The sequence below is a fragment of the Lutra lutra genome, chromosome 3 (assembly GCF_902655055.1).
Source record: "Lutra lutra chromosome 3, mLutLut1.2, whole genome shotgun sequence".
In the NCBI taxonomy this organism is placed as follows: domain Eukaryota; kingdom Metazoa; phylum Chordata; class Mammalia; order Carnivora; family Mustelidae; genus Lutra; species Lutra lutra.
Genome location: NC_062280.1, coordinates 18,694,212 through 18,707,951, shown reverse-complemented (window position 1 = coordinate 18,707,951; position 13,740 = coordinate 18,694,212). Strand labels below are relative to the sequence as shown.

General features: G+C 40.2%; 1 protein-coding gene across 5 annotated transcripts in view; it reads left to right on the top strand.

Annotated features, from left to right (window-relative positions):
• Positions 1-13,740, top strand: part of KLF7 (KLF transcription factor 7) — a 90,828-nt gene that overhangs the window by 35,490 nt on the left and 41,598 nt on the right. For 2 of the 5 annotated variants that reach the window (XM_047720958.1, XM_047720960.1), the window contains exon 2: positions 7,582-8,215. In XM_047720958.1, the coding sequence (XP_047576914.1) occupies positions 7,582-8,215 (634 nt within the window). Of the gene's footprint in view, positions 1-7,581; positions 12,188-13,740 lie in introns of those variants that run through there. The other 3 variants (XM_047720961.1, XM_047720959.1, XM_047720957.1) reach the window with 3 other exon arrangements.

Genomic DNA, 13,740 nt, shown 5'->3' with positions numbered 1-13,740 from the left:
CACAGTAGGTTCACCCAACATCCATCTTCTCATATAGATAAAATAAAAAGAAAGAAAGAAAAAAAAGGAAAAATTGTCCTTATGATGAGAATCTTTAGGATGTACTCTCTTAAGTTATTATCACACAGCAGTGTTAGCTGTAGTCATCATGTTGTACATTTTATTTCTAGGTCTTATGTATCTTAAAACCTTTTGATTACCTTTTCCAATATCCTCTCCTCCCACCCCTCCTCCACCTCTGGTAACAAGTTTGATCACTTTTTCTATGAGTTTGTTTTTGTTTTTGTATTCCACATATAAGTGAGATCATACAACATATTTCTTCCTCTGTCTGACTTATTTCACTAAGCATAATTTTTTCAAGGTCCACCCATGTTGTCACAAATGGTAGGGTTTCCTTGTCTTTTTTTAATGGCTAAATAATATTCCATTGTATATATATTCTACAACTTTATCCATTCATCTAATAGTGGGCACTTAGGTTGTTTCCATGTCTCAGCTATTATAAATAATGCTGCTATGAACATGGGGGTGCAGATATCTTTTTGACTTAGTGTTTTTGTTTCCTTTGGATATATTCCCAGAAATGGAATTGCTGGATCATATGGTAGTTCTATTTTTAATTTTTTGAGGCTCCTCCGTACTGTTTTTTATAGTGGCTGCACCAATTTACAGTCCACCGACAGTGCACAAGGGTTCCCTTTTCTCTGCATCTATGCCAGCATTTGATATCTCCTGTCTTTTGGTGATGACCATTCTAGAAGGAAACATAGGAATAAAACTCCTTGACCTGGATCTTGGTAATGATTTTTTTGGATATGACACCTACAGCAGAAGCAACGAAATAAAAAATAAACAAGTGGGACTACGTCAAACTAAAAAGCAAAAGAATCATCAACAAAGTGAAAAGAAAACTGATGGTGGGGGGTAGTAATTGCAAACCATGTATCTGATAAGGAGTTAATTCCCCAGATGCATAAAGAACTCATAACTCAATAGCAAGGAAACAAATGACCCAGTTAAAAAATGAGCAAAGGACTTGAATAGGTGAACAGGTACATGAAAAGATACTCAACATCACTAGTTATTAGGAAAATGCTACTAAAACCACAAGGAGATTATAATCTTAATAAACCAGGCATACCACCAATCTCTGGGCTCATAGATTCATTTTGGAGACACTGTTTAGTTGTGTCCAGGATTGAGGTGGTGTGTCTTTCAACACTTGGCAGTCAGCATATTTTCTTAACTCCATTTTTTCCCTAGACTTCCTAAAGCAAATAGACTTTATGTTGAACTCTGAATGAAACAATGATTAGTGGGAGGGAAGTTGAAAGATTGTGTGAAGCATATGAACATGAGGGAAAGTAAAGAGTGGAAAAATGGGTAAAGGAAACCTTTAGGAGAGAGTTGTGGGGGAAATGGCAAAAGTGACTGGAGATGTTTGCAGTCCTGAATGGCAAATTTAATCTAATTTATGAAGAGAGAAGAACAGGTTTAATGAAAACCATTTGGTAACCTTGGCATCTTCATGCCCATATATGGCCAAATTTCTTGTTATTTTTTGATCCCATGAAAGTAACTACCTCTTGCCAACAATGGGGGAGATTTTGGTGATCTTAATTTGTGCTACGAGACTTGGGTTATCCTGTTCTCTGTTAATTTCTGCCTCTGGAGCCTGTCACAGAAGTAGTAGGCATGGCAGTAATAGGTTTGAGTTTTTTTTTATTTTCTAACTAGGTCTTAGATTATCACTTTTTTTTGAGTTTTTAAATATTTTTTTAAAAAGATTTTATAAATAAATAAATTTGTCAAAGAGGGAGAGAGAGAGCACAAGCAGGGAGAGTCCAAGTGGAGGGAGAAGCGGGCTCTCTGCTGAGCACGGAGGCCAATGTGGGACTCGATCCCCTGACTCTGGGATCATGACCTGAGCCAAAAGCAGACGCTTAATCAACTGAGCCACCCAGGCATCCCATATTGTCACTTTTAATAAACATGTTCCAAGAAGTAATATGAACAAAATGGAGAGAGTATTAAAAAAGATTGTAGGATGATCATTTCAAAACCAATTTCAAGTGAAAACTTCTTAGCTAACTAGGAGAATAAGTCACATTCAAAGCTGAGATGTTGGAGAGTCTTCACAAAGCTCATATGTACCTTAAAAATAGTAAGAAAATCACTTTGCAGTTGGGCACATTTCCTTCCTGTTGCTGACTGTAGTGGATGTTTGAGGGGATGGAGGTTGCTCCAGTGGCTGATCCCTCAAGTCTTAAGTTATATTGTTAGGTCAGGTCAAGGGAAGCCTTGTATCTCCAAGGTGAAGTATTGGCAAGGCGTAATTTATGTAATTAAATTGACATCCATGGACTCCTGAGTTGGAGTTTGCTGGTTAGAGTATCATTGGGACAGAGTAAATCTCTGGTTCTGGTACATAAACAAATAGTTGAACTTTAAATGCACATCTACAATCTGGAGACACTCCTATTTTGCTAATGGTTGTTTCTTCTTCTTTTTCTTCTCTCTCTCTCAAAATTATTTGGACTTACAAAAAAGTTGCAAAAATTGTACATAGAGTTCCTGTATACACTTTGCCCAGTTTCCCTTAATGTTTTGTGACCATAATACAATGATCAGAACCAGGAAATTAATGTTGACACTACACTTTATTTGTATTAAATTATTTTTCCCATCAGTGTCTTTTTTCTCTTCAAAATCAATTGCATTTAGTTATCGTATCTCCTTAGTCTCCTCTGATCTGGGACAGCTTCTTAATGTCTTCTGTACAATCTCCTTTGTTCTACATGATCTTGGTATTTGTTTTCAAAGATTTATTTATTTTTAGAGAGAGAGAGAGAGAATACACAAGTAGGAGGGACAGAGGGAGAAGGAGAGAGAATCTCAGGCAGACTCCACACTGAGCACGGAGCCCAGTGCAGGGCTTGATCTCATGATCCTGAGATTATGACCTGAGCTGAAACCAAGAGTCAGATGTTTAACTGACTGTGCCACCCTGTTGCCCCCATGATCTTGATATTTTTAAAGAACACTAGCCAGTTATTTTGTACAGTGGTCCTCCATTTGGATTGTTCTAATGTTTCCTCATGATTACATTGAGGTTATGTATTTTGGACAGGAATGGTGTAGAATAATTTTGTACCCTTTTCAGCCTTCATACCAGGTTATATGATATCAGTATGCCTTATTATGGGTGCTACTAACTTTGATTAGATATTTAAAGTGGTGCATGCTAGGCTTCTTCACAGCAAAATTATTGTTTTTGTCTTTGTAGTTAACTAATATTTTGCTGAGGGGGATGATTTGAGACTAGGCAAATATCTTGTTTTTCATTATACTCTCCTGTACTAATTTTAGCATCCATTGGTGTCTCTTGCCTGTAGTCATTGTTATTTTTTGTTTGCCTAGTGGTGATTTTCTATTTCCATCATCCCTTCTATGTTTATTAACTATAATTTCACTGTAAGGAGAAGCTAACCATCTCCAATTGTTTATTGATTCAACTATTTATATCACCGTGGATTTATAGATATTAATTTTATTCCATGTATTAAAATCCCATCATCACTATTCATTTCTGTTGCTCATATTGTCCAGATTTGGTTATTAAGAGCTCCTTCAAATTGGCTTCTGAGGTTTTTTATGACATAGCTCTATCTCTTTATGAACACTTCTTACCTTCTCGTACCAGAAGGTATTCTAGACTCATCTTACATTTTCTTTGACCCAGACTTCGAATCAACTATTTCTCCAAGGTGCCCTGGTTTCCCTTTATCCTTTTATTACCATTATCCTTTGTATAATGACATTTAGCAACCAAGATCTGTATACTAGGTATGCTTACTGCTGCTATTGGGGTGTCTTTCCTGTAGACTTTTCGTAAAGACAGAGCTAGGAAATATATGTATGTATACTCATAGATACATAGACACATTTATTTCTATATACCTCTCTGCATGTATGTATTAATATCTATGAGTAAATACCTCAGATTTTAATTAAACATTATAGGCATTTCTTAAGGAAGTCCTTTGTATTCATTAAAGAACAACATTGGGGGTAAACTTTCTCTTTGGTTTAGAAATAATCTAACATGAAAATTCTCTTCATTCTTGACATTTTAATTTCCAGCACTTCTGATGAGTTTCTGGTTCACAAAATCTTCTCACCTAAGTAGAATATTATAAGAAGTGGATTTCTCAAGACAAAAACCATTTCAAAATGATTTCATAGGGCTATCCAGTCCATCCTGATGGGTACTCATACCTCTCTCATTCTCAGATAGACTAAGAATGCCCTGTATTAGGGTTGCAAGTGATAGCTGCTCTTAAGTGGTCCAGCATTTTCCACATTTTAGTAGATGTGTCTCTATCTTTAGATCATTATTGTGACCTGTGTTCTCCTGGGATTTAAAGTAGGACATACTGGGTAGATTATTTTTTAACCTTACCAGAAAAGTATGTAAATGTGTTCAGAATCTGTTTCCCAGAACTCTGAATATGAAGAGATCTGAGCTTCTTAATGATCACAACAATTTCTCAGTGGCTTTCAAATCTTTGAGCTAGAAAGTATGTAAGAAGACATGACATACAAAAACTATCGAAAGACTGTGGTGACTAGGTTGTGAAATAGTCTTTGCGTGTGAGGCAGGGAACTGCCTCAAGGACAACTTATAACCCATGATTCAGCTGATTTTTACCTGAAACATATCTATGTCTCAAAAATCTGGTTGGACAAAGCTAAAGAAGGATTACAGTTGTGTTCCGGAAGACATTTATTAGTGGTCATTTCTAAGATTGCTAGCCTCAACATCATCCAGATTAGGGAGTCAGGAGATGACTTTCATGGAATGGAGGAGTTAAAATAATCAAAGTAATAATATAAAGTTGATTTTATCTTTGTCTGATAGATATATGTATCTGTTGGGTGCCAGGCACTGTGCTTGGTAGGTGAGGGTTTTAAAAAGGAAAGGAAGCTTTAATGGAGGTTTTAGGAGTAAGATCTCATAATTCCGAAGTGAATTGACTGGAGCTAAGCCCGAGGGTTTCAGTATTGGAGAGAAGTAAGTGACAGTTTCTAGAAATGAGATGGAAAAAGGAAAGGGAAAATTTTTGAGACATGGAATTCAGAAAGGGGCAACTGAGGATAATGTAAATTTCTAAACCTGAGAATTCAGTAGTATTGGTTTCATATATAAAGTGGTGGGAAGCTACTCAGCCAGAGCTATTATTTAATCAATACATAAAATAGAATCAAAACTGACTTTTCCAATAAGCTTTCCTTGATGAATGCCTTCATATTATAGAGTGTAGACCTCCTTGCCCACTCATCCCCTAAGAACTTATCAACACACTTTATAGTATTTTATTTGGTATCACTTTGCTTTGTAAATTCATGTCATTTTTAGCTTGTAATTATTTATCCTGCACCTACATCACATGGATCTATTAATATATTCTCCTTCCAACACACAGAAAATCTTTCACTTTGCTGTGGACACAGTAGTTGAACAAAAACATATGCCATGAGTGTTGGATGAAGATTAGAATCATTCATTGGTTTATGCTATTAAAAGTCAAAGGTGAAACCCAAAGTTGATTCATGGTTAAAAATCTGGTTTTCTTATTCTTAATGCAGAGTTTTACCATAAGGCTGATTAAAAACCAGTCTTCTGGTAACTAGACTTCCTGTGGTGATCCTTTCGAAGTGCATACAAATATGGAATCATTATGTTGTACACCTGAAATGAATATACTTTTATAGGTCAGTTATACCTCAATAAAAAATAACAATAACAAAAAATAAACAGAAGACATAAGACAAATATATAACCAGTGGAAGAATATAAGCAATAATTTAAAGATTTTGAAGGTCAAAGTATATAAGGTGGTGTTGGATACTTTGGCAAGTAGGAAAGAACTTTGCATGTAGAGTTTGAGTTATTCAGAGAACAAGAGTAGAGTGATACAAGCAGGGTGGGAGGAGGCGGGCCCTTGATGTCATAAGGGTACAGGTGGGGTTTGGTAGCCATGAAGGGCACGCTGGCAGAGGATACCAAAGGCAGTGACCATCAGTGGATTCTGGCCTAGAGGTTAAATGCTAACCCTAGGTAGGCAGCTAGAATCTTATCAAAGTAGTGAGCATGGAATGGCTATCACGTGCAGTCTGAGAAAAACAGGTAAAATGCTGACATGTGAATGTGTTCGAGAAGCACAATCTACATAAACTCTAGACAAACAGCTCTGAAACTCCATGGTTCTATGATTCTATATCTGGGAAATTGTAAGCCCCATTGCTAGTGCATCTCCTAATGGAGAAATTTATGGGAGAATAAATGGGATAAGAAAGAGAAGACAAAAACAACCTTTTGAAATGTCACCAAACTAAAATCTTTAACAGATACAACACAACTAGGTATATCATTAAAATATATTCTTAACAGAATAAAAGCCTAAGGTCCAAACATTGGTTGAAATCAAAGATGCTCTACTAGGGAGGCAGTAAAGAAGGAGCTAGTCTCATTCTAAATTTGCCATCAGTGTTTCTTTGTTGAAGTCCAGAAGCCAGAGCAAATTGAGCTGATGGTGCAGGTTAGCACCATGGTTTTATACAAGGTTCTGGAAGGGCAGGATTCTTAACTGAGGAGAGCTTTTCAAGTATAAACTTAAATACCCACTTTTGCCTTAAGAGCGCTTCCACCATGTTACAAAGACTACCATGGATGAAGATCTGTTCCAGCTCTGAACTTTTCAGTTTTTTTTCTCTATTTCTTTACCAGGTGAAAGCTTTATGTTGAAATATATTGGGTCCTATCTTTAGCAAGTCAAATAGCTGTGTTTGAACTTATTTTTATCACATACAGATGCTAAACCGTTGTAACTGGACTTACTTCTGCTCCTTGCCACAAAACAGGTAGCAATTGTATTTTGAATAACTTGCTGTAAACAATGGGAGTTTTGTCTTGCACATCAGAGGTGCTGTGAGAGGCATTCTTTAGAACAGTATCCATTCCGGCTGGTTAGGGAATCCAAGGCAGGGCTTGCTCTTGGCTGATTGTGACTGAGGTCACCTCGTACGTAGCTGGGGTGGGTGTGATTTATCCTTTTGAGCAAGTCAGAAAATTGATTTTTGCGACTTGCTCAAACCTATTGGAAAATTAAGTTGGACTATGGGAAGTCTTGTTTTGGTTAGAAGACTCTTTGATTCTATTTGCTTCTTGGTTACATGGAACTCCTAGCAATGCTTGGAGCATCTCACCTGCTGACTTGGGTTGTGGAGCAAGAGGCCATTTTATCATTGAATGTCCTCTGGGATCTTGATGGTGTGAGACAGCCCTTCTGGGCCTCTAGTTCCCCTTCATTAAACTTGAATGATGTGACCCTTATGAACCCTTCAGAAGAATTCAGGGACTCAATAACAAGGCCAGACCTTTCACCAAGAGAATTTCAGATTCCAGCCACAAAACCATTCCTTTGGTCTCTTACTGCTCTGCCTGTCAACATGTGGCCTCGTGGTGTTCTTTGCCTCTGATGGCTGTTTCTTTCCCTCCCTCCTTCCCATCTGCAGACATGCCTTGAATTGGAACGCTACCTACAGACAGAGCCTAGGAGGATCTCGGAGACCTTCGGTGAGGACTTGGACTGTTTCCTCCATGCTTCTCCACCCCCGTGCATAGAGGAAAGCTTCCGGCGCTTGGACCCGCTGCTGCTCCCTGTGGAAGCCACCATCTGTGAGAAGAGCTCGGCAGTGGACATTCTACTCTCTCGGGACAAGTTGCTATCTGAGACCTGCCTCAGCCTCCAGCCAACCAGCTCTTCTCTCGACAGCTACACAGCCGTCAACCAGGCCCAGCTCAACGCAGTGACCTCATTAACGCCCCCATCGTCCCCTGAGCTCAGCCGCCATCTGGTCAAAACCTCACAGACTCTCTCAGCCGTGGATGGCACGGTGACGTTGAAACTGGTGGCCAAGAAGGCTGCACTCGGCTCGGTCAAGGTGGGAGGGGTGGCAACAGCAGCGGCGGCTGTGGCGGCAGCTGGGACAGTTAAAAGCGGACAGAGCGACAGTGAGCAAGGAGGGGTGGGGGCCGAGGCATGCCCCGAAAACAAGAAGAGGGTTCACCGCTGTCAGTTTAACGGGTGCCGGAAAGTTTATACAAAAAGCTCCCACCTAAAGGCCCACCAGAGGACTCACACAGGTAGTGGTACAAGTTGGCCGCACGTGGTTTCTTCTTCTTCTCCTTCCTCCCTTAGCCTCTCGGTGGGACGGGCTCCCGTGTCCCGTGTCCTGAGGAGCGGCACTGTGCTGACTTGGAGGTGGCAGCCCAGCGGGAGGGCTGGGGCGGGGCAGCAGAGTGACGCATGTGACCTTGAGCTCTGCAGATGTCCTGGCACAGGCCATGGGCTTGTCGCTCGCTGGCTGTGTGATCCTTTCAGAGGCAAGACCAGCCACGGGGACAGAGCACGCGGTTGCAAAGAGGCCTGAATGGGGCTCTGGCGGTGCGACTCACAGCCATACACCGTACACACACTTGACACCTCCCTGACGCTTTCCATTGTTTTATGAGTGTAGCTCTGCAGTTTTGAGCAGCCCTGGAATCTGAGGAGGCACATTTGAAAGAACTCACAGTTAAACAAGGTAGTCGGGGCGTCCCTATTCACTGTTTTCCCAGCATCCCTGATTTTTCATCAAAGTCACCAACAGCAGGAGGGTTTCAGAGTTCATTAGATGTGATCATTCTATAATTAATTGGCATCTCCTCTTTTGCATTGTTCTCTGGCGCGTGCTTTATGGAGAGATGGCAGAATTGCTTTTTAATGAGCTTGTTACTGAGAAGTTGCTAAAGTGATTACACTGCTATGTGTGTGGTAAGGGAGAGTGGGGACCGACGGGGACTGTACATTTTCCTCAGGACTTCTGCGGTGATTCCCTGGGATCGTATTGATCTTTGGAGCAATGGGGTAATCTGGAAGAATGGGGTTTATAGAGAAAAGAGTGAGGTTGACATTTTCCTTGGAACTGGTCTTTGTTCTGTGCTCTGAGATACAAGCTTAGGGCTGGTGTTTCTTCTTGGTGTTAGCATCCTAGGAGCAGTTACTGTCATTGGTGAGTTTTAAATGGGTTCCGGCGGTGTCGCCTGTATGGTTTTGCGTACTGCTTGCGCAGGACAGCCAAATTAGGGAAGAGCTCCGAAAGTAGGAGCAGCAGAGTAAGAGTGCAGTCGGGAAGAAACGGGCGATTGGGTTTGAGCCGGGAGAAGTGGCTGGTGGGAGTTGTGGTCTCGAGGCTGGTCTTCCTGGTGCTCTGTGGTGAGTTGCGATCTGTGCCCACCAAGGAAATGTGCAGTGCAAAGCTCATTGCCTGGAAAAGCAGAAGAACCTGGGTTCTAATTCTAACTCTGCCGCTAACTAGCTCTGTGACCTTGAGGGTGTCCCTTTATCTCACTGGGCCTCATTTTCTAGATCCATCAAACGGACTAGCTTAAGGTCCCTCTCAGCTCTAATGCTCTGGGTTGTGGGAGCATGAAATATCTCTGTGCAGTACAGAAGCACTTTCCTAAAGTCAGATGTGTAATATGTGTCTGGAAGAAATCACTATTTCGAACCTCAGAATCAGTCCCGTGCATGGGAGGACGAGAACACACTGCTTCCCTGCTACACAGGACTTGGGCAGGTGCTCCAGTTCTGCACTTAACTTCCTGTTTAGGCCTTGCTCGGTTCATGGGAAGGTCTCCTAACATGACTTTTGAACCCTGTGGCTCAAGTGGAGAGTCCCAGTTAGGGTTTCCCAAGAGTCTGAGTGCTCCACTCCACAGACACCAAGGCTAACGCTTCCTGCTCAAGTCAGCTTTTTTTCCTTTCTGACATTGTCCTGAAGGACTTCTTTTTATTTATATTTCTTTCTTTCTCAAGTCAGTGAGGAAAGTCATGACAAGACATTGCAGTGCTCCCAGGCTTTGATGGTGACTCACTTCCCGGTCTCCCCAGGAAACCAGAGAAAGCGGAATGAGGCAAGAATGTTGAGCTTTGTTGGGGACATGGAAGTCATGATTATGGACACGTTTCTGAATTACTGACCTGAAGACAGGCTACATCCTGTCTTGTAGGAAGGCTGGACAGCTCTGGGGAAGCAAGATTCTTTTTTTCAAGGGGGAGTCCGGGGCATTTTTCTTTTTTCCTATCCCCTTCTCCCAACAGATGTGTCAGAAGGAGACCTCTTTAGGAGGGATGCCTTATTTGGTGCTTTGTTTTTTGGGCATTGTCAACTCAGAGTGATTATCAAGGTGGAGCTCATTATGTTCCCCAGCACCTGCAACCACTTGCCCTATGGTGGACTGATATGGAAAGACTCCTCCCCATGGGGAATATACTCAAGGAGGCACCCTGCCTTACTGAAAGGCAGAGTTGCAGAGTGGTTAAGAGTGGGGGCTTTGTTGTAGGTGGATTTGGGTCTGAGTTCTGGCTCTTTTTGTGACCTGGTTAAGTGATTTATCTTCCCTGAGTCTCAGCTTAGTCATTTGTAAAATATAGGGATAATTTTATCTATATCCTAGATTGTTTTGAAGACTAAATGAATCAATATATGTAAAATACTTGGCACATCTTAAGAGCTCATTGAAGATAGTAGTGGAGTTGGTTGTAGTTATTATGATAGCTGTTGATATTGATTAGTGATGATTGTGTGAAAAAACAACTCTACATAAATGAGAAATAAGGCAGTTAGCCAAAGTTAAATACCATCAAAAAGCGACGAGCTTTTTCCTCTCTCTGTGTGGAGGGTATGGTGCTCAGGGACACCAGCTGTAGAGTGCAAATGGACGTGCAGGCATTGGCTCATTGAAGGTGGCAGTGCTGTAGACCTTGGCTTTCCCAAAACAATACAGAAAGCAATCATCTTGCATCCTCCAGAAGCATTTTGCCTGTTAAAACCTTGCTCAGAGATCCGCATGGAAGGAAAAGTAGGTGCTATAAGAAGAAGAAACAGGAGGGGAGCTAGAGGTGAGGATGGAGGATGAGGAGAGGGAATATGAATTAATTTGGATTAAATGGATGAGGATCAGAAGTATTTATTTGGAATTGGTGTGAATGGGGCACATGGGGAACTGAAAACAAAGGTGATAATTTATGTGGTGTGGATGAACTAAGAATAATGAAAAAAGCATGAAGGATGGAATCAAATTAAGTGCAAACATATAAAGGCAATGGACTAGTAAAAGCTTGAGGGCAAAGGTATATGGCGATGGGAATTCTGGTAGGAGGAGTGGCTCATATAAGTGAGTGGAGGGGCAGAGCTGCCCACCAAATGCTGAAGTGGAGTTTAAAAAAATGGGCTCTGGTTGGATCTGGGCAAGCTATTTTAACACTGGGCTCACTTTAATTCAGTGGAAATATTTCTTTATCTTTCAGTTGGGGAAGTGTTTGGGGACAGGGGAAAAAAAAAAAGTCGAAGAAGAGAAAACCGTCGGGTAAAAGAGGGAAAATATTGGCATTCTTTTCTCCAGAGTCATGTATATGCTGTATCTCTTCTATATGGTAATATGTTGAAAAGGAGACACAGTTGCAAAAGTGAAATAAAATAAAATGTGTGGGTCTCCCTCTATGCATAAGAAAGACAATACATTCTTGGTAACATGGATTTGCTTGCACCGAAGAATTTTTAAAATGTTATTCATTTAATCTTTATATAGATAGAATTTACTGAGCTGGAAAATATATGCCTTTTTTTTTTTTTTTTCCTTCTGTGGCTGTTCTTTTGAGGATGCTGAATCCTTCAAACTTTTTGCCCTGGAGGATGTTAGGCAATGAGGTGATTTTTTTTTTTTTTTTTAAGGTAGCAGATGTTCAAGTTGGTAGCTAGGGCACAAATACTGTTTGCCCAAGGAGGTGAAGTTGGGGATGGGGGAACCGAAGGAGGGGGAAGACAAGGCAGGGAGTGGGACAAAGGGAATATTGTGAAGTCGCAGGATCTTAGTGAAAGGAAGCATATAAAAATGGACATATGGTTTATTCATTGCGAAGAGCACTTAGTGCTGGCATGTGTGTAAAAATGTCCTTTAGCAACCAAACCATTACAGACCTTTCTTTCCCTCTGTTTTCTGGTCTTTGTGTAACATATTTTTCTTGCTCAATAATTCAATCATTGTTATCACAGGTTTATTCATCTTCTTTGAGTCAGCTGAAAAATCCTTATATTTTGATGCAAAGGAAATCTTCACTTTTAATTTTTAAAAAATCACTTTAATATGCTCGTGTTCAGCAAAAGTCAATTTATTGAACTGTTAGTAGTTTCTACATAAAAAGAAAAAGAAGTGTTTTCCACATTTCTTCTTGATCACTTCTAAGAAGAAAAAAAAAGCCTGTGATTAAAATGGCACTTTTTGTTAATTGAGCCGATTTTTCTAATATGGAAATTCATAAAAACCATGTCCATATTTATATACTTTTCAGTGTGAGTCGTGTTGATAAAGTCAGGACAAAGGCCAGCAATAAATCATTGGTCATTGGTCATAGAGGAGGGAGAAAAAAGGCCATGTTCTCACATGTTCTACTTGGAGGGTCTTTTTATGGACAGGGGTAGCTGTTAGCATCATCCATGGATGAGGGCATTCTGGATTTCGTACCAATAAATGTAAAGGGGTGCTTTTTAGGTGGGAAGATAACACAAGGGTGCAGTTTAACAGTTTATGTTGCTGTGGGGCAGGTCTTAAGGTGTTACCATTTTTAAGTTTAACTCGGATTTAGGGAAATAGTTTGTTTTCAAATGAAAAAGGTAGCTAAAAATATTATAAATAAAAAGATGAGTGTCATGTTTAAAAGACAAACAGAAGTATTTATTGAATGCATATAATGAAAGTTCTTTAAAGTTTGGAATATAATTTATTTATTCAACAAAGATAAAGCAGTTGTTACATGCTAGGCATTGTTCTAAGTCTTTTACAAATACTAACCTTTTTAATCTAATGACGTAAGTACTATTCTTATTTTATAGTTGTGAAGGAATAAGGCCCAGAGAGGTCAAGTAACTTGTCCAATGTCCCACAGCTCCTAGGTGGCTGGCCCAGGATTCAAACCAAAGATTATTCCTCAAGTCTGAGCTCTTAATGTCTATACTAACGAGCAAGGGGAAAAGAAATCAAGTAGTTATTCTCTTAATAACTCATTATTAGGAGGAAATGAGAAACATAGTTTAAATACAAATTGGCAATGAAAACCACTTTGAGTGTCTTCTAAACAGAATAAAGTTGGGAGGGTCCTTAAACATACTGCCTCATGAAGTGACTAAGAACCAGAACAGGGAAATTACAAAGGGATGGTCTTCCGTTTCTAGGCCCATTATTGTTACGGTTATAGTTATTGTTATTATGGTCATTACTATTAAACCATTTTTTTTGCCTTAGAATTGAAGAGAGACTTTGTTGTAATAGTCCCAATTCACTCGTTAAAATGACAAATGCTAATACTCCATCACTTTGAAATTAGGGCAAGCATTATCACATATGGGGGAGACTGAGAACCAGCAGTGTCAAAATGCCTTAGCTCAGGTTCTCTGACCTGCCCTTGGCAGAATGAAAATGTGACCCAGGCCTCCTGTCCCTTGGGCTTGCATCCTATTCGATAGATCATCATCTTATTCACTTTGTTTGTTCTCTCGGTCATTCCCCCGAATGGGTAATAAGCAAGCATAGATGTCAGGCGCTGTGCCACTGAGTAAGCAGTCCCTGGGAAA